The sequence below is a fragment of the Aspergillus flavus genome, chromosome 3, assembly GCF_009017415.1.
Source record: "Aspergillus flavus chromosome 3, complete sequence".
In the NCBI taxonomy this organism is placed as follows: Eukaryota; Fungi; Ascomycota; class Eurotiomycetes; order Eurotiales; family Aspergillaceae; genus Aspergillus; species Aspergillus flavus.
The window spans coordinates 1,797,632-1,821,435 of record NC_092407.1 but is presented as its reverse complement, the minus strand read 5'-3'; the positions used below and the strand labels follow the sequence as shown (position 1 = coordinate 1,821,435).

Below are 23,804 nucleotides of genomic sequence, written 5' to 3'. Positions count from 1 at the left end.
GTGAACATGAATCAATTTCGTCGGTAGCATTTTCCTGTCGGCTAATGAGCGGATTTATCTAAATACAGGCAGGTGGGGACTTGCAATCAGCGATCTGCACGATTTAGTTTAATTACTCACAAGTGGAGTGGAAAGTTGGATATCATTTTATAACACACAGAATGATGCGCAAATTTCTCACTATCCAGCACTCGCTCTATACTGCAATATGTTACTGTCCTTGCCGCTTGAGCTTATTTTTGTCATTTTTGATCATCTTGAAACTTATCAACAGCGATTGAACCTAGCTAGATTATGTCGACGGTTCTACAAACTGTTGTCCCCGCGCTTACTCTCATCGATAGAACTACCTCGATGCAGTCCAGAGTATCTGATCCCATTGACCTTGACATTCAATAAGTACCGCTATCTGGCCAAGAATGTACGCTGCTTCAAAGTCGGAAAGCCCGAGCCAACGCGCTGGGTAGGGTGCCTCGTAAGAAAGACCTTGGAGGATATGATAGGAGAAATCAGTCACTCTGAAAGCGAAAGAGCTCATTGGATCTCCCAATTAGAAGGGAATCAGAATGGGGAGTATTGGATGGCGTTGCTTCTTCACCTTCTTCCAAATCTCGAAGAACTAGAATGTTTCTGGGTAGGAAACAAGGTGCATTGCGTCGATCTAATGCTAAAGGCGATTGTTGCTGGGAAAATGCCCTTTGTTGATGGGAGACCGGGCTTTACAGGTCTTCGCCAGGTCCATATCAAACTGATTCAGTCGGGTGGAAGGGGCAACACTTCACGGAAACTGAGGCCGTTCTATCAACTCCCATCAATGAAAGTCTTAAAGGCGCAGATGGTCATCGGTGGCTTCGTGCCGGCCGACCAGCTACCAGAGAAGAGCTCCCCGATCGAACACCTTGAGATAGTACAGAGCTGTATGCCCAATGGTTGTCATGATCTCATTGCGCCGTGCAAAAACCTCGAATCATTCAAATATTCACACCACGACAGTTCTAGGCTAGACGTTGAAGCTTTCAGCCAGTCCCTCGGTGCAAGGAAAGACACATTGGAAGAGCTCTCGGTGGATCGTTTTTGGGGAGTCTCTTCTGGTACGATTGATAGCAAGAGCTTTGGGTCGTTGAGCGACTATGCCGCGTTGAAACGTCTTCGACTAAGTATGGATATCCTTGTTGGTGATAGGCTGCGCACTCCTTTGGTGGATATTTTACCTCCGTGCCTTGAATCTCTCTATATAGCTGATATGGGTAGGGATGAGGGTAAACATGAGGTATTAGTGGCAGGGTTGTGCAGTTTGGTTAAGGCATCGCATGTCCAGGCATCGTATGTCATATTCCCTCTGCTCAAACAACTGAGTATTGAAGGGACTTTTCAGAACCCCAATTTATCATCTCAAGAAAGAAGTGAATGCTTGAAGATATATCCAGAGCCTTCATCACTGCTGGTATCTTGGATATACGAAATCACAAAGGAACTGAGTACAATTTGTTTTGAAAACGGAGTTTCTTTCACAGTCCATGATGCCCAAATTGAAAGACAGTATACGGAAGTGCTGCCTGATGGGACCCCTTAATCCTACTATGTCTTGTGGAAGGCTTATTAAAAGCTCTATTTTCAACTTTGTATATACCTTTAACATTAGGTCTTTATTAGACAGCGATTAGCCGGGAGTCAGATATGCGCGTTGGTCGGCACATAGAACATACTCCGTGGTAGTGCCATAGCACATATTTCCAGGCAGTTACCTTGTACATGATGAAGCTCCTATATTATTCCTAAAGCATATATGTCTAGATTTCTGTGGCGAAACGTCAAGGTTTTTCTCGATTTATAATCTTCGAGTCCCTTGCATCAGCGTGGGGTCTACACATCGTATTGGACATCCCTTTCTCTTCAAAACTGCCTATTCTGGACCAATCTGCCTCGGAAACTATATGACACGCTTATTCACGTGGTAACCATATGGCACCCTTGCATGGCTATGGAGAATAAGATACTGTTACTCTAGCTTTCCTTTTATCTCTTGTCATACACTGCAGTGTGGTTATCTCGACGGTCACGAACTCCGCCAATTCCAATTTCTCTGGCTATAACCCATAATGGACACAGCTCGACTAGAGTCAGCACTGGGACACAAGCAGGAGCTAGTCCGCAACTTCGATCTCGTCAGTTTAACTAGCTTAGGGATCATCATTGCCAAGTAAGTGATGATGAATAGCACATGAAGAGATACTAGTAGCTGACGACTGCAGTTCTTGGGCCACAACAGGTGGTACAATCGTTGCAGCTCTGCAAAATGGAGGGCCAATGGCCGTTCTCTATGGACTTATTCTCGTCAGCGTCTTCTACACACTGATCTCTGCTTCTCTATCCGAGCTCGCCTCCTCGATGCCATCCGCTGGAGGAGTCTACTACTGGTCATCGGTGTTAAGTCAAAAGCATGGACGAATTGTCGGGTTCTTCACCGGCTATCTCAATGCCTGTGCCTGGCTTCTTTCCGCTTCGTCTATCAGCTCAATGATGGGGAATGAGATCGTGGCTATGCATCTGCTCCGGAGTCCTGGCATGAAATGGCAACCATGGCAGGTTTTTATCGTCTTCCAGCTAGTCAATTGGATCTGTTGCGGCATAGTATGCTTAGGGAATCGATTCATCCCTCTGATAAACCGAATTGCCCTGCTACTTTCAATGTGTGGGTTAATCGTGACAGTCATCATCCTGGCAGTGATGCCGACGAAACATGCAAGTAGTCCCGAAGTGTGGACAAACTTCCACAACACCGGCCGATGGCCAGATGGCATCAGCTTCATGACCGGACTACTAAATGCAGCCTTCGCAGTCGGAGTGCCCGATTGTATCTCGCATTTATCCGAAGAAGGTACATTTTCCCGTCCACCTCAAAAGCATTCTATTGATTCCATCCACAGTCCCAAACCCCGAAATCAAGGTCCCCCAGGGCATCATGCTCCAGATGCTCACAGCCTTCACCACAGCATTCATATACCTAATCGCCCTATTCTACTCCATCCAAGACCTAGACGCCGTCTTCAACAGCGAAATAGCAGTCTTCCCAACAGCCGAAATCTACAAACAAGCCACCGGATCCCGCGCAGGCGCAATCGGACTAATCGCCGTCCTCTTCCTCGCCACTTTCCCAACTCTAATCGGAACCTTGGTCACAGGTGGGCGTATGTGGTGGAGCCTGGCCAGGGACAATGCAACTCCATTCGCCTCTTATTTCTGCGAAGTACATCCGAAACTCAATGCCCCTGTTCGTGCAACTGTGGCTGTGAGTACCATGGTGACGTGTCTCGGGTGTATATATGTTGGCAGCACAACTGCGTTCCAGGCTTTGATTTCCTCGTATATCGTGCTGAGCACGTTGTCTTACCTTGGGGCTATTCTTCCGCATGTATTGACGGGCAGGAAGAATATCGTTCCTGGTCCTTTTTATTTGGGGCAATTCGGGCTTGTTATTAATGCTGTTGCTGTTGTGTATATTATCGTGACTGTGGTTTTCTTCTGTTTTCCGCTCGTTCTTCCAGCGACAGCGCGTGATATGAACTATACTAGTGTCATTGTTGTAGGGTTGATGGCTATGACCGCGGTCTGGTGGTTCTTTCGCGGTAGGCGTGACTACAGGGGACCTCAATATAGCAAGGATGCTGCTCTACGGCTTTTGAGCGAATCGGATCGCCCTGTGGAGGGAAAGACTTAGATTACTGGTCTCTAGAACCTGGGGGAAGCAGCTTGTATATATCAGACTGCACATATAGTCATAGAACACAATACCGAAATCGTCAATGTATTTTCAAGTTCAGAGTTCGTCCTGGGCGATCTATTTACAACGCCATTAAAATTGATAAGGTACTCTGTCGCGCCTGGCGCATATTTCTTACCTGCAAGCTTGAAGAGAGACGATGCTGCCAGCTATCTAGCCATCTATCGTAGAAAGTCAGACTAGATCGAAACCCTTCACAGTCTCGGCCGGATGGACTGTCCGCCTTCCCAGAAGTCACCGGCCTCCAAAGTCTGCCATCCAGCCACGGAGCCTGCTTCAACACAGATCATGTTCTTGTATGCCTCACCCGGACCAAAGTCAGCCATGCCCTTGGCCTTTTCAATCCACGGGTTCCACACAACGACGTCATTCAGTCCCTCCCTGGTAATGGAGAAAATGGGCTTATCATCACTAGCGGACGAAACAATAATAGGCACCTTGGGGTCCAATGATTGGTACACGCGGTCGGTTTCCTTGTTGATCTCAACGGCAGGGGAGGTTTCGGTGATGACGGCAGCATTCTGTGTTTTATCGACGTAGGTCTTAGATTCGAGGTTCTTGACGCGGATATCGGAGATGTCCTGGTACCGAGATGTTAGAGCTTGAAGATGAGATCCGTAATGCATGGGGACTTACGTCGATCTTGAGATACGTATGCATCAATACCTGGAAGTCAAAATTCTGACTACCCTTGTTCTGCACCTGGAGAGACGTCTCCAGACTCTCCTTGGTCAAAGTAACGCTATATACCAGCCCGAAGTCGTACGGCCATGCCTTCTGGAAATCTTCTGTGAGCATGGGGCGGGAGAGACCGAAGTCCAGCTTGACAGAGCCATCTCCGCTGCGATCCTTGCCTAGGGATTCCGATGATGACTTGCCCAAGAATTCCCAAGTACTGTTACGCGCAAAGCCGTGTTGTGGAAGGGAGGAGGTGGCATGGTTCTGAGGAGGAGGACCGAAGACCTACACATTCACCAACAGATCTGGTTAGTTATAGAGTGCGGTCTGAATTCGAGCCTGAGTGGACGTACAGGGAACACAACGGGGATACCGCCGCGGATTGGCTTTGAACCGTCAAGATGAGCCTTCTCGCTCACAAATAATTGCTCTTTGCCATTTGCTAATTTCCAGGAAGTGACAGTAGCTCCGTACAGGTGGATCGTAACGGATTCGCCGGAGGGCAGCGTGGCTTCGACAGTATTGTCGCGGAGGGAGATGGTGGGCTGAGGCACAGATGCACCCACGCCGATGGCCGAAGGCTTGTTAGAACGGTCCATTGTAGATGGATACTATAACCAAGCAATAATATGAGAACTTGAAGAGGTGACGGGACGATTGATGCAATGCGGGGGACCACCGAAAAGTAGCAGAACAACAACGGTGGGGCACGTGGGGCTGCCTTATATCATCTTCGATAGGAGAATACCCAGTAACCGCATTACACCGAAGGAACAAATAACAGTGGCTCTCTATAAATGAATATATTCATGCATGGATACCAGATACCGACACTTATGTCCCGTCCAATATCCTTTTTGTACGTATCAATTACCATAGCCTTCCATCGCGCGGTGCCAAACAAAAGAAACAGAGACAAGTAGACAAACCAACAAAAGAGGATCTCAAAAGAATAACATCACAAAATGATAATGACCTTTTCCGACATAACCAGGAAAGTCTGAACACAAGTAATAAGATATAGAAAGATAACATGAAAGAATTCAACGCCTTCGCTATGCATATGAAAGATTAACCAGTATGTCTCCTTAAGGCCTCGCCCGTTTCAACCCGGATTTCAAACATCAGATCATCAATTTGTCGAATCGCATCTCGGTCCAGGGTGGCCGATTTAATATCGTCCAGCAGGTTTCTGAACGAGGTGATAATTCCTGTTGCACCGCTGACATTATCTGGATGGGCATCCATCTGGGTTGTTCGGGAGAGGGCTTGTTTTCCTGTTCGGAAAACGGGATCGACGTCCGCGTTTCCTATATTGATATCGTTTTTAGGTTCTTGGTTGGTAGGTGGTTCCTTCTCGCTTGTAGGAGCGGTAGCCGTCTTCTCGGCGGCCGGGGCAGGTTCTTCGGGGTGTTGAATGTCATGGTGTTCCAAAGAACCCTCTTGTGTTTCTTCTTCGTGATTATCATGAGAAGCTGCCGTAGCAATTTCTTCGGCGTGAGCCTCTGGCCTCGGAGATGGTTCCCTTGATGCATTGCCTTTACGCTTAGCGTTTCGCTTGCGCCAACGACCTTTCCGAGGTGATTTCCTGGGAGTTGCGTCTTCTTTTGGTACAGCCAGTGGGGAGTGACCACTCAGGCGGGAGGACCTGCGTTTCTGCGAGTCAGTGGCCTCATTGACCTTAGTAGTGCCGGGATTGCCCTGCTGTAGATCGGGCAGACTGGCAGGTGCATCATCGGCAGCGCCTTTTGCATGGAGCTTTTGCTTCTTCGGCGCTGACCCAGCTGGTGAAGATGCAACCTGTTGGGCATTGCTCGACGACATTGACTTCTTTGAGCGGGTGCTCCGAGGTTCCTCGAGATCAGCATTATCTATTTCCTTCGCAGAATGTCTCGTCGATCGACGTCGCTCTTTACTAGAAGGTGTTGACGCGATTTCTTCATCTCTTTTCCTTTTCCTTGTCATCGGAGGTTCAGACGGAGGTTCAAACGGAAGCCCCGTCTCTTGTTCTTGATCTGGTTTATCCGAATCGACAGCAAATTCTAGGTCTTGCTCTAGTTGAGACGCAATCTGCGTCTCCATGTCGTCACTGAAAGAATCCGCGATCCAGTCAGAAGCAGGGTCTAGACCGTCCGTGGTTTCACCAGATACGGCGACGTCCTTAGGAGTAGATTTAGAGAACATTGGCTTGTCAGGAGAGCCGTGATTAGAATTTGAAGCGTTCGCAGCAAGGTTTGATTCACCCATGGGGGGCATATTAGGCTGAGGTTCCGTCGTACTTTGCGCGTCAGCCTTGGGTGTCTTGCCGGTAGATGAACGGAGACGACTGCTCAGCGGTGTTCCTGCTTGACTGGGACCTTCGCGTGCCTCTTCAGATTGCGTATGTTGACTGTCAGATCGTTTCTTATCCTTCGATGCCGAACTTTTAGATTTCTTAGCTTTCTTCTTCTTGCTCACTCTGTTCTCGACAGCTGTAGTGCTCAGAGATATCTGTTTGTTGCGGGCATTTGCACCCTGTGACTTGAGCTCAGGAGGCGAGGATGGAAGGTCACTGTCAAAGCGAGAGTCCATTGCTGGTGTTGATAACGACGATGGTATCTGCGATCCAACAGACTGTGTTCGACCTCTAATACCAGGAGTTGGAGAAGAGCCGAGAAAGCCGTCTTCATTGTCAGCTATGACAGGTGGCAAAGTGGGCGTTTGAGGTGTTCCCGACCCACGATCGGGACCACGCAGACCACGTAACTGCGGAGGTGTCATGAACCCGTATTCCTTTGGTGTATTTGTGGGGGGTGAGGAAGAGCGGAGATTCTCGATCATCGAAAATACATCCGTACGCTTGTTGGGTTCTTCGCTGGTTGGAAGAAATGAGACTGAAGCATCCTCAACACCAATTTGATCTGATCCATTGGGTTCAGCTGATCGGCGAGGTCGTGCCTCACTTGGCTGTTCCGCAACTCTAGGTTCAATGACTCTCGTGACAGGAGATGAGTTAAAGCCCACAGGGTAGGATGGCTCCACTGGATGGTCCAGGATAAACGCTATGCGGGATTTTTCAGACATATCTATCCTATTGCTATTCGATGATTGTGATTCAAGGGATGTTGTCTCGAGTTCAGCCTGGAACCAATCAGTATATAAATTCAAAGCGAATATCAAACCACGTACCTGCCGTTGTCCCTGTGCCTGTCCCGAGTTCTGAAGCTTGATCTGCGATTCAAGCTGCTGCAGCGCACGAGATATAGATTCGGGATATGGGTGTGACTTTTGTTGTCCAAATGAAGCATTCCAGAAATCGAGAAATCTCTTCGCGATAGACATGTGGGAGGACTCGAGGCCTGAACATGTAACAGGTTCAAACCTCTGCAGACAGGAAGCATTGTGGGGTGAAGAAGCTTGCAAAATATTTATGACTGCGGACGAGAGAGCGCGGCCCTTGGCCTTGTTAGTACTTTTTCACATCCCTTGCTTAATAAACTTACCGCAGTGATGATCCTGCTTTCCACGCCACTTTCAACGTTGATCTTGCGCACGTCATCCTTTAACCAAAGAGCAAGGGGTTGTTGAGTAGTTTCAAGGATCGCAGAGCGAAATTCTGGAACACCAGAGCTTAAAAGGGACGTGAACGATTCTAAAAAGTCCGCGATGCCATTGGTGACTGTAGGGTCGAAGCCTCCATAAGACTCTCGAAGGATCCGATTCACTAGTTCAACTAGTTTGGCGGGGAATATCGAACTGCCGCTGGCACGCTGATTTGGTCCACTCACTGGTCCTCCCGTGTTCCGAACGTTGTGTAGGCAGTATGTGATGGAAAGAGAATGGTTTAATAAGGAGGCGGCCGGCAAGTAGGTATCCCGGACGTTGAGCGCCATCATGCACTCAGAGAGTGGTTCTACAACCATTGTTGCGATTGCATCGTCACCCTTCTCGGTTCGCACAACGCGAATAAGGGAGTCCACAAGCTGATCCCACTCCTGGATGGTGTCGGAAAACTTCAATCCCGTAGAGAGGATCTTGATAACATTATCGTAGTCGCGCAAAACAGATCCGTCACGCTCGCGGGCGGACTCAATCGGATAAGAACATACAGAATCCGCTGCCAGACGTGCTGTTGACTTCCAACCTACCTGGGCGAAGTTATGGGTTCGGAAAGAAAATTCTGTTTCACATGGATACAAATCTGCGCACTGCCTGAGAAGCTCTAAGCGTGAGCTCCTGGCCGTTCTGCCCTTGCATGCAGCGCTAAGAGTATCGTTGATCAGGCGCAGATACGAAGCAGTTGGCTCCCGGACTCCGGACACATCGCTGACCAGTCGAAGAAAATGTAGGATAGGGCTGTCGAGGCTCGTGTTAACTCTTAAAGGCCGATGTGTCGGTGTATTGGCAGCTTGGAACTTCTCATCGGCTGTCTTCAGGAGGAGTTTCTCGGTGAATGGAATGCTTCCAAGTGAGACAATCATGGTCGTCGACAGGAACCTAAATCGGTCGAAAAACTTATCCAAGGCATGGTCTTCGATGGCGTTGAGTGAAGAAGGGCCAGCTTTCCAAAGGCGCTGGAGCAGACCGAGCATATGGGCGACTGCTTGCATTGATTCCGGAGACGGGGTAATCTCTTTGCTGGAAGCATACGACAGGGCTCGAGAAAGACTGACCCAGGCAGCGGCGATGCTTGACTGTTCGATGTCATCGGACCAGGTGGAAGATCTGAAGATGTTTTCGAATACCTTCAATACAGCGGTGATCCTGGACCGTACCCATCTGCAATCAAGTGAAGGCAGCTCCTCCGGGAGAAGGCGATTGCTTTCATTGGCTTTATTCTCCAACCAAACCTTCGCCTGGGAGCTCCACAACATATTGGATAAGACCTGGGCTAGTTTGTCGCTTAAGCCAGGAACCATACTAAATGTGGTCGAGGAGGGCACGGCAAGGTATTCCTCCCACACGATGTCCAGATGATGGTAAGACGCAGACGGGCGGAAGGCATAATACAGGAGATTGTAATAGCTGCACAGCACCATTTGGTTAGGCTGTGAGGGCAGCTTACTCTGGCTCCTTCGCTCGAGCTGAGAGAGGATTGCCCTGATCAGTATTTTCAAAACCGCAGGATTTGTTGCGTCATTCGGCCCGATGACACAAACAAAGCGGTTCCATGCAATGATGGATTGCGCTCTGGTTTGCCCATCACTGCAGTTGAAACATTTCTGCAGTGGAGTAGTAAATTCTTTTAAATGCTCCCAATGATCGACGGTCAATCTCCTATTCCTAAGAAGTAAGATAACAGCAATCCAAATCTGAGGTACGTGTACGCCGGTATCTGCACTTGACATCATCCGCGACATTCTTTCGCTGACCTCCTGCACTAGTTTCCTATCCTGACCGATGGGGCGGTCAAGATTATCTCTAATATTCTTCGATAGAATGGGATTTGGGCCGAATGCCAGGGAAGTTTGATAGCTGAGGGAGATGGCCTTTATTCTGACGTCCTTGATATGATGAAGCAAGCCCGATATGAGGTGGTTCATCCATAGCGCTGTTTGAGAGATGAACAATGACTTGTTCTGGTTGAGAATACGTTGGTATATAGCTAACCGCTGTAGGGTGATTGCATTCCCATTAACCCTGTTGGTGATATCGTGCAATACGCTCATCAAACGGTTGAGTCTAGCGTTGTTCATTATCTTCGCATGGAAAGTCTGTGTTGACAGAATCGACAAATAATGGGTGGCCACGGATTTGGGCAGTTTGGCATCCTGTAAGCCATTGATGGAATGATCGACGAGAAAGATTTTAAAGTCATCCGGCAGCTGGGCACATATTTCGGTGTGCCATACTAGAGCGGTGGCCAGCTTCAGAGCCTGAGTAACGAGATTGGTATCTGAGGGTCCCCCAGTCCCAAGGTCCCGAGTCACATCCCGTTGGATGAACTGTGTTATAAGACCAAGCTTGTCTGCAATTTCCTGTCCTCCAGGAAGTCCATCGTATGCTCTCAACGCCCCGAAGAACTGCATGTAGGCGTCAAGTCTTGAACTGACCGATTCACCGGCCAATTGCTGCGTGATCGACTCTAGCAGCATGGCAAAAGACTCCGGCGTGTAAGATGTAACATGAGGCGAGTTGACAGGTGCGGGTGAGCTGGTCGCCTTGAGAATCGATTTTGAAGGTTTGCATTCATTCGAAGGAGGTAAAGCCTTCAAATCTGACTTGTTCGGGTGAGATTTCGGCCATGGCGAGAAGTTCACCCGCTTGGATTTGCGACTGGCGAGGCTGCCATTTTCCTTTGCTGGTAACGGGGAATTATGCGAGGTCTTCACGGTAATCGGGGTATCTTGCGTATGATTTAGTTCAGTACGTGATGTCCTGGGTGGAGTAGGCGGACGAGCAGACAAAGGACCGAGAGCCTGCACCATGTTTCAAAAGGTCGAGCGACGAGGAGAAGGATGGGATCGGACGGAAGGTCAGGAACATCGCGATACAGGGCAGCAGTAAACTCAGACCGCAATATCCATTGCCCGGGTTGAAGCCTTTCTGCGGCGATCTGAAGCAATTGCGAGGTCGATCTCCTAAGGCGGCGCCAAGACTCGCAATTCAAAAAGACGCGCCCCTGGTCCGAAATCGCGCCTGTGGCGTAAATCACGCGTAAAGTGGCAGTGGCGCGTTCAGTGCCTGGGGCAGTAAGGCCGTGAGCCTAGGGTCAGGTGTCAAGGCAGCAAAAGATCTTTACTACCTTCCCAATTGAGCACATGAAGTGAGTATGAGCGATAACTGAGGATTTCAAAAGAGGGAAGTATCTCTTCCGAAAAGGGAATTTCAAGGACTTAACAGGATTTTTTAATCTGAATACATGCATATGAAGAAACGCCATTGCCGTCTTTGCGGAGAAAGCGGCTAACCATGATTGAATGAACGTCGGTGGGGTTGATCTGCCCGCCTATTCTATTCTGTCCATCTGCAATGTAGCTCTTGTCTCAGAAACACCAGTGATCTTGTGGACATCTCTCAACCCGCTCACAGCGCTAGATCTACTGTGAGACCTTGGACTCTTGCTTGAATAGACCCCGCCTCCACAGGTCGCTTATCTGTAGGGGTCCTGATAGCTGAGGCCGTTACACAGAGTGAGAACACACTCAACGACGGCTTTATACCCCTGAGACATAAGACAACGCGAAATATGGACTTCCAGACACTCCGAGGTGCAGGTATGTGCAAGCAAAGTGAAAGCAATCATGAATGACACTGACCAACCTGTTATGATCAGAGAAACTGCAACAAGTCACCCAACTACTGAGCTCATTAGAAAAAGACTTGAATGAGAAAAAGCTTAGCAGCACTGGTAGGTACCCATAAGCTAGTATGTTCGACATCTAACCATGATATAGTGAAGGTCCAGCTACTTTTGCAGTTGAGACAACATGGCACAAATCCAGCTGATGCCGGTCCCATATATTCAAAAAGGGTGCGTTCTGCTCTATTTCCCGGAGTATTTGTACTAACAGCTACGTAGGGAATGGAAATTTTGGCAAAATATGGTGTCGACGGAGAATCTGTAGACATCCGACGAGCTGCCTTGCGCTGCGTTGCAAATGCTCTTCTGTTGGATCCCAAGATGCGTCAGCTGTTCGCAGATACTGGCCATGGCGGTAAACTAGCAGAGAAACTCAAGGTATGGCTTTCGCAGCTATGATCTTACGGAAGCTGACGGTTCAGTGCGACTCATCGGAGGATGAAATGGTCATCAGCCGGATATTATTTCTATCCACATACGACACAACCATGGACTTTGACAATCTTGTGAATAAACATGGGCTGGGTGATAATGTCAACTATGTAATGATTACCCGCTCCATGACCCGTTGCCGTTGCTAACCAGCTCTATAGCAAATTGTCCGACATGCTAAGCAGTTCCCAAAGTCACTCAAAAAGCCTCTACCTCAGATCGACGAGCTCGCTCTTATCGACACACTGAAGCTCATTTTCAACGTGTCCAAGATCTATCCGGACCTGTCTGCAACATTTGCGCCTTCAATTCCCCATATATTCAAGATGATCAGTCGTATTGAAATCCCCGCTAAACCACTGGATGGCCTGCTTAGTTACCTCCTCAACTGCTTGTCTACTCTTGACCTCGAAAACAAGAAAGGCAAGCCTTTTGACAGCAACCCACTGTTCCCTACGTTCAATCAGAACTGCAATGTTGACAAGCTGATCAATATCTTGGACCATGCCACGTCATTGTACAGCCCTGAGGAGCTTGAGACCAAGGCCATCCCACTTCTTCACTCGCTCATTACCATTCATGAATTGGCGCCGGATGGGCCCCGTAAATACATGCAGTGGCTACTCTTGCCAGAGGATAACGACAGGAATCAGCCTATCGGACAATCTGACACGCTTTCTTCCAAGCTACTAAAGCTCTCCACCGCGCCATACCCGAATCTGAAAACCGCCATTTCAGAGCTTATGTTTGTGCTCTCTGGCAAGAATGCTGAAAACCTTACGAAGAATATCGGATACGGATTTGCTGCAGGACTACTCGCCACCCGTGGCATGGAGATCCCTAAGACTGCCGGAGAGGCGTTCGCCGCAGAAAGGTTCGACCCTGAGATCAACCCCATCACCGGTCAAAGATGGGCCGCAGAGAAACAGGATACGGGTCCACCGATGTCCCAGGAAGAGAAGGAGAGAGAGGCCGAGCGACTGTTTGTGCTTTTCGAGAGGTAAGTCTATCCTATTGCTCATACGGGCTAATGCTAACCCTGACTAGGGCCAGAGCCAACGGTATCCTCAAGGTGGAGAACCCCGTCGCGCAGGCTGTCCGTGAGGGAAGGCTGGAAGAATTACCTGATTCGGATAGTGATTAAATGATTGATTCTTGTGTTGTATTATAATTTTAGTTAGATATGTAATTGAAACTTTAACATGAAGTAGTCTAAAGCAAAGTATACCCAATAGAGTTTCCTTCGTTTCGTGTCAAGGCTGAGGCTAATAAGCTTCGGGTATAGCAATGGTTCATGCCCAATGGTTGAGGGAGATCTGCAGTCTTCCCACCAGAAATTGTACATTGGTAAATGAGGAAGGTAAGCACGTTCTTAGCGAAGAAATATTATACTCATAGAAGTGGAAATCGAAGCAAGAGCCTTGAATACACTAATATTGGTACGATCCCCCACCACAAGTCCCCGCTCCAAAAGGGTAAAGGTTAGCATCCCATGCACATCATACGAAACGGAACCGGGATGAGCCCACCGACAAGACAAGGGACCTCGTCTCAAGTGGGCACCCTAGAGAACCAGTGAACGCAACCCACGTGGCGTCGAAACCTGAATTAATGCCATAATTTTGCCCCTCTGCTAGCTCACAAAGAATGCTATCGAAGAAAAAAAGTGCCCGATATTTGATCCACAGCACATCCCGTGGGTTGCAAAAATGACATAGCCTTCTGACACCCTTCTACGACCATACCTGAAATAGAAATTGTTTAAGTCTATCCGATGGACTGAGGAATAATCTAACCTGGTCACATCCTAAGATGGCGTCTGAAACTCCTGGCCCCAAAAGCAAATTCGAGGTTGCGCTTTTTCTGGCTGCCAGTAAAGGGTATGAGTCGATTGTGCAACTTTTACTCGGCACCCCTGGCGTGGCTCTGGATTGTAAGGATGAAGATGGTCGAAGTGCACTTTCTTGGGCCGCAGAAGAAGGTCATGAGAAAGTAGTTCAGCTCTTGATGGCCAGCGGAAATGTCGATGTGAACGCGAGGGATACTAAGCTCGGCCAGACCCCTCTTTGCTGGGCTGTCAAAAACGGACATGAAGGAGTGGTGAGCCAACTCCTGGCGCGCAGTGAAGTCGATCCAAACATCCCAGATTTGAATGGTAATACACCATTGTACTGGGCTGCCGAGAAGGGAAAGCCGACGTTAATGGCGTTGTTGTTGAAGAGAAACGCCGACCCTGGAATGAAAGATGCCAATGGCCGGACGCCGTTGCTCTGGGCCGCGGATAAAGGCCATGTTCAAGTTGTCATGTTGCTCATTGACTCCGGGAGAATCAACGTCGATGATGCAGATGCCGCTGGCCGTACGCCCTTGTGGTGGGCTGCCCGAAACGGGCATTTGCCAGTCGTGCAATTGTTGGTGCGACAAGGTGCCAACTTGGAAGCACATCCTCCTGTCGACAGTGAGACACAAGGACTGCATGGTACACCATTGTATCAAGCTGTGCGCCAAGGACATACTGAAGTGGTCAGGTATTTGGTGAGAAAAGGCGCGGATAAGAACACACCTTCCGGAGAGCTTGGCCTGCCATTGGTGCTGACACTGGTCATGTATGATAGAAGCAAACGCAGTATGATGAAGATGCTGCAGCTTTTACTGAAGAAAGGTGCAGATGTCAATGTGAAGGATAACTCCGGTCAAACCAGCCTACATATATCGGCTAGGAATGGTGATGTTGAGTTGGCTACTCTCCTCCTGCAGATGGGCGCAGACGTGAACGAGCTTGATAAAGAGGGCAAGACGCCTCTGCATCATGCCGTGCGATATGAGCATGATAGTACTGCAGAATTGCTACTATCGAGTGGCGCTGAACCTGATGCACAAGACGACCTTGGTGATACACCACTCCATATTGCAGCATCCGGGATTTCCAGAAGCATGGTAGCCTTACTACTGGAGAGCACAGTGGATATCAATGTGACAAATTATTCTGGAGAGACGCCTTTGCACAAGGCTGCCGAGCGCGGCCATCGCAAAATGGTCGACTTCCTGGTGCAAAACGGAGCAGATATTGACCTGCAGGACGACTATGGGCGAACTGCTCTGCATCGGGCAGTATCCTCCAAAGGCCATGCATTGAGATTACTCGTGAATAGGAACGCAGACGTCTTTGCTAGGGACATGTTCGGGCAGACTGCGCTTCATATGGCGGCCAAAGCCGGACTCAGGAACGACGTCTATTTCCTTCTTGGCCACGGAGCCTCCGCAGATGATAAAGATGACAGTGGGCAGACCGCACGAGACCTAGCCGCTAAGGCAGGAGAGACCGATGTGGTAAAGCTTTTAAGCTCTATGACCGTATCAGACTCTGATTGATTATGCCAATTTTGATCCATTGAGATATGTAAAAGATAGGGGGATGGCCTCCTGTACAACAATTTAATCAGTTTTGGAAGTATTGACAATGTCTCTCTCGCAGTACACTCATATGTTGTGCTTCTCCAAGGATTCGACGTTGTTATATCTCCCAGTCTTGCATCTCTCGCTTGTATATTGCCCTAGTCGAATAATACATCAAGCTGAACGCTGGAGACTAGCATTGAGCTAAATTATAGTGTAGTCTGAGAAGGAAATACTGCATTTGTTAATGAAATAGCCATGTCTGAATCTCGAGATGGTCATTTGCTAGTCATAGTTCCTGCCTATTATTTGTTTAGCCCATTTCAGTGAACGTATAAAAATATTAGTAGTGCTCAATCGCTGTAAATCCAAGGAATGTCGTTGTCGCTATCCAAATTGCCACTTGACAACATTCCACCCCCGTTAGTCGGTGTCAAGGTTTGGTGATCTACTAATCGCAAATTGGGCTCTCTCTATTTATTTTCTATAGTCCTACCATGGATCAACCTTCTTCCTCTAAGCGCTGATGTCGACTGATATTACTCATGTAATTGTGCTGATTAGTAAGCTATACATTTGTGCCTACTAGTCAAACTTCGCACTTAATACATAGACAGATACCTACCGAAAAGAGAAATTTAAGAATGGATAGGAATACTATCGTTGCCTTCACAGAGACTCTATTAAGCCGGGAAAGTGAAAAACAATGTTGTTCAGATGTCTCAGTACAGAAGGTGGATTAAATGACGTACCGATAAAGTGGGACTGCAAAATTTCCGCCGGCAGAAAAGATTAGATCGCGCGGGGCAATTCATTCGACCAACTTCACGAACCTCCACGAAACGTTGTTGATACACCAAAGATTGCTTGACTTTGCTCATTTACTTTTGTTTGGTTATTCCCATCACATTCGCCCAACATGTCGCAGAAATTTGACCCCGAGACGGCCGAGAACTTCGAGGATGTACGTTCCCTTGCGCCTCTGAGATCTGGATTGGATGCTGACCTTCTTTGTAGATGGAGAAGCAGTTCGCGGTCAAGGGTACGTCGCAAACCCGTCGTTTTACCTCCGCTCCTTATGCTTACTTTCCACAGCTGTCGAACATCTGATGACCTATTGGTCAATTCTCGAGAAGGTCCCAGGCTCGAAGCTTCGGTTGACAAAGATGGATGACCAAATCCTCGAGAGCTTCAAGAAAGAATTTCCCGACTTCGATCCCGCCGCGACCCTCAACGAGGATGATATGAAGAGCAAGGCAGGCAAGGAAAAGTGGCGCAACTGGATGAAGCAGTACGAAAAAACGATTGACGACTTCAACTTCGGCACTATGCTGCGCTCCAACCCCAAGTTTGAATACGACCAGGATACTACGATCTTTGGTGGGTTTCCCCGTCTTACTTTGTTAGTGTGCCGTCGGGCAACGCGGGGCTAACAAAGAAACAGCCGTGCGCATGCAGTTCTATGCCGTTGAAATCGCCAGGTGAGCACCGACAACTTTGGATTGGCTTCATAGTACTGACAATTGCAGAAACCGTGCCGGTCTTAATGACTGGATCTATGAGCGGGCACAGAAGGGCAAGTCCAGCTCGTAAGCCCAGTGTTTCTATTTTACGTTCGCCGAACCGGTTACTGGTCGAGGGAATCTCGGACCACCAGCAGTGACTGACTTCCAAAGATGGAGTCTGCGGAGCTATCTACTCAATTTGTAGACTATAGCGTCTCTGGACGTAGGGCCGGAGCGCGGTCCAGATGGTTTTGACATCTGATAAATGATTACCCTCGACTTTTATAGAAATTCTCTTTCTGAAAGCAAAAGTGTACATACATTGCGGATGTCTGTGTAGGTAGTTTGGTACGATTGTGTTGAACAGGCACGGGACCATTGATGGCCGCCGACTCAACCAAGAACAATGGCAGCCCAACCCATTATCTTACTTCCCCACAACCCCTCCATATCGGAACAAAAGAATACTAAAGTCAAATTTGTTACAATGACTCTAGATGACTTCTGTCTGTGGCTGGCCTATCCACCTCAATTTATGTTTTGTATCGACTCATGATGCTGAAGAATCTGCTCAGACAGCCATGGAATATTGACCTACACCATGACAGGTATACTTGTCCAGTTCAAACGCTGCTTGGCCTGGAAGCCGAGCTGGCTGTCGCTCTTCAGCTTCACCACCAAAAAGCACATTCCAACTCTTTGCTTTGCCATTCTTTTCGCAGCATTAGCCAGTGCCAGCTCTCCGGTTTTTGCTACGCTCCTTGGGGAGGCGTTCAACTCGTTGGCATTGTTTGGTAGCGATCAAATCTCTGCCCACGAACTAATTCAAAAGACAAAAACGAGCTGTATCAAACTGGCATGCTTGGGTGTTTATAGTTGGTTCTGCAACAGCATCTATTTCATTCTTTTCATAATCTTCGGAGAACTGCAAGTCGCTAATGCACGCGGCACCCTCTTCGACGGGCTTCTGCAGAAAGAACAGGAATGGTTTGAAACACAACAAGATGGAACCCGGACATTTTTATCCTGTCTTCAAGCGTCAGTCATACCCCGGGTCGTTTTATACTTATCTAACCTCACATAGCCAAATCTATGAGTTGCAAAAATCAACATCCCAGCCTTTGGGACTGCTATTGCAATATAGTTTCCGAGCTATCGGGTCCCTGACTCTAGCATTCTGTACCTCCTGGAACCTTTCTCTGGTCACGCTAGCAGGGATACCGGTTTTTTCCGCCATGGCTTCGTTTATCTCTTCCAAGATGAAGTTGAATATTGAAGCACAGCAGGCTGAGTTGGCAAGCGCTTCGAAGGTTGTCAACAGCACCACCACTTCGATCGATACGGTCAAGTGCCTGAACGGGGAAGCCTTTGAACTTCACAATTTCTCGAACAGAATCGACGGGGCTGCGTCGCAGTTCCTTAAACAGGCGCGGTTAAACTCCATTCAGATAGCGCTCATTCGATTGATGACATACGGCATGTTTGTTCAGGGTTTCTGGTACGGCAGCTCTTTGGCAACGTCTGGACGGCTCTCACCCGGTGACGTTTTGAGGACGTTCTGGGCTTGTCTCACCGCAGCACAGTCAATTGAATTTATCATGACTCAAGTAATCGTACTAGATAAAGGTGCGATTGCAGCTTCCGCATTAAAAAAGACCTTGAATAGGCAGACCAAAGGCGGCGGCCCGAAAGAAATGGAGGGAGCAGTATATCCCCATCATTGCGATGGCGATATTGAAGTGAGCGATGTAAGTTTCTCCTACTCATCTCAGCCCGAGAGACTCAGCTTGAACTCGGCAAGCTTCTTCTTTCCAGCTGGGGAGACAACATTCGTCATTGGGAAGAGTGGATCTGGGAAAAGTACCCTAGGGCAACTACTCACTAGGATATACTCCCCAACCTCCGGTGAGATTCTAGTAGACGGCTACCCAATACAAACTTTGAGCAAGAGCTGGATTCGAAACAATTTCACCCTGGTCGAACAACGGAGCGTTCTCTTCAACGAATCGATCTTCATGAACATTGCATTTGGACGGCACGACTATGACCAAATTCGAAAAGAAGATGTTCAGGAATGCATTGATCTGGCGATGCTACAAAGCGTAATCGACCACATGCCGAACGGTATCGACACGTGTGTGGGTTATGGCGGTAGTTTTCTGAGCGGAGGCCAAAAACAAAGAATTGTAATTGCCAGGGCTAGATTAAGAGATACGCCGGTCTTGATCATGGATGAGCCTACAAGCGCTCTAGATGGGGCGAATCGTCATGAGGTGATCCGAGCAATCCGAGAGTGGCGTAAAGGGAAAACAACCATCATCATCACGCACGACATGTCGCACATCATGGACAAAGACTTTGTGTATGTCCTGGATCAAGGCTCAGTGGTACAATCTGGGTATAGATATGAGCTTGAGAAAGTCCTAGGGAATGAGGACTTCTTTCCATCCAATGAGGAAGACTACCAATTGGATAACTGTGGCGACAGCATACTCTCAGAGTCCGCTGACATGCCGCATGATAAAAACCGACGTATATCCTCTGTGATTATGGGCCGGCTTTCAATAGTGCCCACCCCGCAAGAGACTTTGCAAGATGGAGTGCAGCTAGCTGATTTTACTGATCGAGGAACTCGGCATGAATCAAGCAAAAACAAAGACCAGATGAAGTCTCTGTTCCAGATAATGCTCACGATCATACCTAATTTGACAGTCGGACAACGTGTTCTTCTGCTCCTTGGGGTTCTATTTACTCTTTGCCACTCGAGCACCACCCCTATATTCGCTTACTTCTTATCGAAACTGCAAGTGACATTCTTCAACAAGAGGAGCGCTCTGAAATGGGCCCTGGCTGTTTTGGGGGTCTCGATATCCGACGGTATGGTGTCCTTCTTTATGCATTATCTTCTCAGTCTTTGTAGCCAAGCTTGGGTGGATTGCCTCCGAAAAAGAGCCTTCCGGCGAGTTCTCGCTCAGCCGAAGAAATGGTTCGAGGAGGAAAACAGTCCGTCACAGCTGACCGCTTGCCTGGCCCGAGATGGCGAAGAAATGCGAGAGATACTTAGCCGTTTCGGTGGCTACGCTTTGGTTGCAACTTCGATCGCCGTGATAGCGACCGTATGGAGCCTGGCTGTTTGCTGGAAGCTGACTCTGGTCGCGCTTTCAGTTGGGCCTGTGGTATACGCAATCACAAGAGGTTTTGAACGGATCAGCGGACTGTGGGATAGACGCTGTAACGAGGCCAGGGGTGCAGCGTCGGAGGTATTCGTCGAGACGTTCTCGGAGATACGCACCGTACGTACCCTGACGCTAGAGCCGTTCTTCCAAGGCAAACATACGAAAGCCTTGTTAAAATGTCTCACAACGGGGCTGCGGAAGGCGGGTTATACGGGGTTTCTCTTTGGGCTGGTCGAGTCTGTTATCGTCTTCGTGAGCGCATTGATTATCTACTACGGAGGACTTTTGGTGTCGGTTTTAGAATACACCGTCGAGGATATCATGACAGTTCTCTCGATGCTGTTATTCAGCATTGGATATGCAATTGTGGTACTTTCTTGGAGTGAGTATTCTCATCTACCTGTAGGCTTCGCTAACTTTCCCAGTCCCGCAAATCAGTGTATCTCGAGAGAGAGGGTCCAGGCTCTTACAGCTGGCGAATCTTGCGGGAGCTTCCCATGAGCGTCTAGGATATTTACGCGTCGCAACGCCAACACCGGTAAAGATCACCAGGTTGAACTTCCAGTATCCATCGCGTCCAGATACACCAGTCCTGAAAGACGTTTCTTTCACCATCCCCGAGAACTCATGTACGGCAATTGTGGGCCTTTCAGGTTCAGGTAAATCTACCATAGCCGCTCTGCTATTAGCTCTGGAAGAAACGCCCGCTTCCGATAGTGTGCCAGCCATTTCACTGGGGGGTGTTGACATACGCGATCTACACACTCCGACGCTTCGCTCCGTTGTGGCGATCGTCTCACAGCAACCGACGATATTCCCAGGCACCATTGAAAGCAACATTAGCTACGGACTGGAAGGACCTCTTCGGGATCCACGCAACGTCCGCGATGCAGCAAAGGCAGCGGGGATTGATGAGTTCGTATCATCCCTTCCGCAAGGCTACTCTACCGTTATTGGAGATGGCGGAGTTGGGTTATCCGGTGGGCAAGCGCAGCGAGTTGTGATTGCGCGGGCACTTGTCCGTCGACCTCGGATTTTGATTCTGGATGAAGCTACATCGGCCCTTGATCCGGCCAGTGCTGAAATCATCCGACATACTGCGCAGAAGCTAGTGGCGTCGCAGGTAGGCCTCACAGTGGTCATCATCACTCATGCAAATGAAATGATGGCCATTGCAGATAATGTGGTTGTTCTAGAGCAAGGACGTGTAGTCGACAGTGGGCCATACAAAACACTGGCAAAAAGGCCTCATTTGCAAGCATTGATAAACGATCAACATAGGACATAATGACATTAGATAGGAGAAATCTCAAGCAACCAATAAAACCAAGGCTCAAGCCTGCTGATCAACCAGGTCTAAAAAGCACTCCTTGATACCTCCGAGCGATGTCAAAGTTCGTAGCCGAATTCTCATACCACTGTTGCAGAACCAATCCTTATCTAATAGAAGCTCCTCCAGCCCAAGACAGAACTCTTTCCAATTGACAGGACGATTCTCCCTGATCAGGTCGTCCATCTCAAACACCAACCGAGACTCGCACCGCGTTCGCCAGTATGTATCAGGCAACTTCCACTGAAAAGCTTCTAGTAAATTGCGCGTATCTCTCAGCATCTCCAATGAACACGGACGACTCCCATAAATCTGATCGACGATGAGTATTGCAACATCCAAAGGCGGATTAACGATCACCGAATCCCGTCGCAGTTCCACGCGGCCCACGCCCGTACATTCTGTAGCCTTCGTAATCAATCCCAGTATCCCAGGGATCCTCAAGGGGCTTCCCGAAAAATGAAAGAGGGGCCATTGGTGACAAGTTTCTAATGAACATATCCCACAGCAAGTATCATGCCCCAGTATAGAACCCCAGTATATCCTATTACGCGACCAATATGCCTCCACAGCTCGGGTGAATTCCCGCAGATGCTTCTGGACCATCTCATGTCCAATCACACGGTCAAGGATCACCCAGCAGTGTGCATGGATAGGATATCCGATGCGCTCTTTCGGCCTGTCCGGCTCAGTGTTCACAGCCACCTTAGCCACGCGAAAGTCAACGTTCCCACTCCCTTTCCTAGCCAGTCCGAAAATGCGGGCTTGGTGGGGATCAACAGGGACACGGTTAATGTTCTTTTTATTGTAGAGCCTCGGGCATATTCCTGACAAACGCTCGCCTTGGGGTTCGACGAGTACTATTGTAGTTAGTATCTGTTAGAAGAGAACTTTAACCTTAGAAGAAAAAATGAAACAAAGACTAACTTATGCGGTAGTAGTAGGACCACAGTAAAGGGTTCTTTTTGAAATACATATGTTCCAGCTCAGCAGCTGTTGTGAAAAGGCATTTTCTCCATCTGGCTGATTGCTTCCAGTCATCTCGCTCTTTCAGTATCTCCCTTTTAAAACACTCATTGATCTGTATCCCACATGCTATGCAGCACAGCCTGTTTTCATAGTAGTCACACCATTCCGCAGGTGTTCTGGACCGACTTTGTGAATTGCCCATGATTGCGATGTAGAGTGTTATGAGGGAAATTGGCTGCTACTGGAAACTGTTGATTATAAGGCTGCTATCAGGCAGATGAATTCCGGTGTTATGTCATTTTTACTCCGTTGAGGAAGTTGACGAAATTATGCGTACCTGAGTTATTTTATCGTAGGGTGTGGGGTTTTTGGTCAGAACCATGGATAGGTATCTGTTATAAGGTACCTTTTGTCTTCCTATAATAAGGATTGTTGTTCAGTATGAGGAAAGAAAAGCATAAATGGGTGTTGAGTAGGTTAGATCTGCGTACAAGTGTCCTGCTAGCGTCGATTATTCTATGGAACATAGTATATCGTGTAGCATTACAGTACATTTCCAAGTGTATTAGTAGATAAAGGAGTACATTAACACTATATGGCGTCAAGTCATGCATTGAACCCTGATCCCAACACATAATATAGAAACTTACTATACAATTAAGAGGACATTTAGTCCTCTAGTAAAATATGGTCGCCATATTTAGCAATCCTCTGTGGATGCTTTGACCAGCCGGTGTCTGCATTGTTAATATACAATATAAAATATTACCTTTGATCCAAGATTATCGACATGGAGTAATAAATCTTAGAAATCATGATGATGTTGGTATGGTGTATAATATAGAAAGAGGTAGTCAAGTAGGAGTCTTACAGGAGATGGTCAGTAAGTGGAGGATGTCAGATTGTTGCTCTCCTCAAGCATTGTAGAGGTATTCAAAACGGCACATGTGAATAACAGCGCATCATATAAGTGCTGTTAATATGTACATTTTGCCTTTCAGTATTATATATGCAGTATGTCTCACTTAGCGTAAAATGGTTTGTGTTGTAGAAGCTGTGTGTCAAGTGACTTGACTGCTCACCTTTTTCTAAGTCCCCCTCCCCTCACGCCTCTTGTCTCCTACTAGTATTATCCTCTCCTCCCCCCTCCGGCAATCAATACCAGCTGCTGCCTAAATCACTGCGTGTTAGTACACCGTATTCCGGTCCTCAGTTGGACATTTAAACACCATGGTCAGAGTAAGTCAGCATATTC

General features: G+C 48.1%; 9 protein-coding genes across 9 annotated transcripts; 6 read left to right on the top strand and 3 right to left on the bottom strand.

Annotated features, from left to right (window-relative positions):
* Positions 1–208: 208 nt before the first annotated feature.
* Positions 209–1,415, top strand: F9C07_2064139 (uncharacterized protein; the record flags this gene model as incomplete). The annotated part of the gene is made up of 2 exons (XM_071508694.1): positions 209–1,323; positions 1,376–1,415. The coding sequence occupies 2 exons, from the start codon at positions 209–211 to the stop codon at positions 1,413–1,415; spliced, it is 1,155 nt and encodes a 384-aa protein (XP_071364976.1).
* A 350-nt stretch (positions 1,416–1,765) lies between these two features.
* Positions 1,766–3,855, top strand: F9C07_1392318 (amino acid transporter). Its single transcript, XM_041290765.2, has 3 exons — positions 1,766–2,200; positions 2,253–2,878; positions 2,928–3,855. Exons 1-3 carry the CDS (start codon positions 2,100–2,102, stop codon positions 3,716–3,718), a joined length of 1,518 nt encoding a protein of 505 aa, XP_041144440.1. The 5' UTR covers positions 1,766–2,099; the 3' UTR covers positions 3,719–3,855.
* Positions 3,856–3,975: 120 nt separating this feature from the next.
* F9C07_4815 (apospory-associated protein c) lies at positions 3,976–5,058 on the bottom strand (the record flags this gene model as incomplete). The annotated part of the gene is made up of 3 exons (XM_041290762.1): positions 3,976–4,362; positions 4,418–4,744; positions 4,813–5,058. The coding sequence occupies 3 exons, from the start codon at positions 5,056–5,058 to the stop codon at positions 3,976–3,978; spliced, it is 960 nt and encodes a 319-aa protein (XP_041144439.1).
* A 94-nt stretch (positions 5,059–5,152) lies between these two features.
* Positions 5,153–13,391, bottom strand: F9C07_2149874 (Rap1-interacting factor 1 N terminal-domain-containing protein). Its single transcript, XM_071509225.1, has 8 exons — positions 13,221–13,391; positions 12,335–13,173; positions 11,961–12,283; positions 11,836–11,912; positions 11,715–11,789; positions 7,943–11,655; positions 7,631–7,895; positions 5,153–7,582 (listed from the first exon to the last, which is right to left on the bottom strand). The coding sequence occupies exons 6-8, from the start codon at positions 10,864–10,866 to the stop codon at positions 5,531–5,533; spliced, it is 5,241 nt and encodes a 1,746-aa protein (XP_071364975.1). The 5' UTR covers positions 10,867–11,655; positions 11,715–11,789; positions 11,836–11,912; positions 11,961–12,283; positions 12,335–13,173; positions 13,221–13,391; the 3' UTR covers positions 5,153–5,530.
* F9C07_1392608 (guanine nucleotide exchange factor) lies at positions 11,248–13,651 on the top strand. Its single transcript, XM_041290764.2, has 7 exons — positions 11,248–11,655; positions 11,715–11,789; positions 11,836–11,912; positions 11,961–12,119; positions 12,164–12,283; positions 12,335–13,173; positions 13,221–13,651. Exons 1-7 carry the CDS (start codon positions 11,628–11,630, stop codon positions 13,315–13,317), a joined length of 1,395 nt encoding a protein of 464 aa, XP_041144437.1. The 5' UTR covers positions 11,248–11,627; the 3' UTR covers positions 13,318–13,651.
* Positions 13,652–13,985: 334 nt separating this feature from the next.
* Positions 13,986–15,545, top strand: F9C07_2230686 (ankyrin repeat-containing domain protein; the record flags this gene model as incomplete). Its single annotated transcript, XM_041285279.1, has 1 exon — positions 13,986–15,545. One exon carries the CDS (start codon positions 13,986–13,988, stop codon positions 15,543–15,545), a length of 1,560 nt encoding a protein of 519 aa, XP_041144436.1.
* A 759-nt stretch (positions 15,546–16,304) lies between these two features.
* F9C07_2281839 (multidrug/pheromone exporter, ABC superfamily) lies at positions 16,305–23,642 on the top strand. The gene is made up of 9 exons (XM_071510527.1): positions 16,305–16,533; positions 16,587–16,611; positions 16,665–16,949; positions 17,014–17,050; positions 17,099–18,112; positions 18,159–20,632; positions 20,676–22,440; positions 22,508–23,353; positions 23,421–23,642. The coding sequence occupies exons 5-7, from the start codon at positions 17,676–17,678 to the stop codon at positions 21,536–21,538; spliced, it is 3,774 nt and encodes a 1,257-aa protein (XP_071364974.1). The 5' UTR covers positions 16,305–16,533; positions 16,587–16,611; positions 16,665–16,949; positions 17,014–17,050; positions 17,099–17,675; the 3' UTR covers positions 21,539–22,440; positions 22,508–23,353; positions 23,421–23,642.
* Positions 16,427–17,381, top strand: F9C07_4811 (putative polysaccharide biosynthesis protein). Its single transcript, XM_041285275.2, has 5 exons — positions 16,427–16,533; positions 16,587–16,611; positions 16,665–16,949; positions 17,014–17,050; positions 17,099–17,381. The coding sequence occupies exons 1-5, from the start codon at positions 16,489–16,491 to the stop codon at positions 17,160–17,162; spliced, it is 456 nt and encodes a 151-aa protein (XP_041144435.2). The 5' UTR covers positions 16,427–16,488; the 3' UTR covers positions 17,163–17,381.
* Positions 21,584–22,751, bottom strand: F9C07_4809 (uncharacterized protein; the record flags this gene model as incomplete). The annotated part of the gene is made up of 2 exons (XM_071511270.1): positions 21,584–22,440; positions 22,508–22,751. 2 exons carry the CDS (start codon positions 22,749–22,751, stop codon positions 21,584–21,586), a joined length of 1,101 nt encoding a protein of 366 aa, XP_071364973.1.
* Positions 23,643–23,804: the final 162 nt, after the last annotated feature.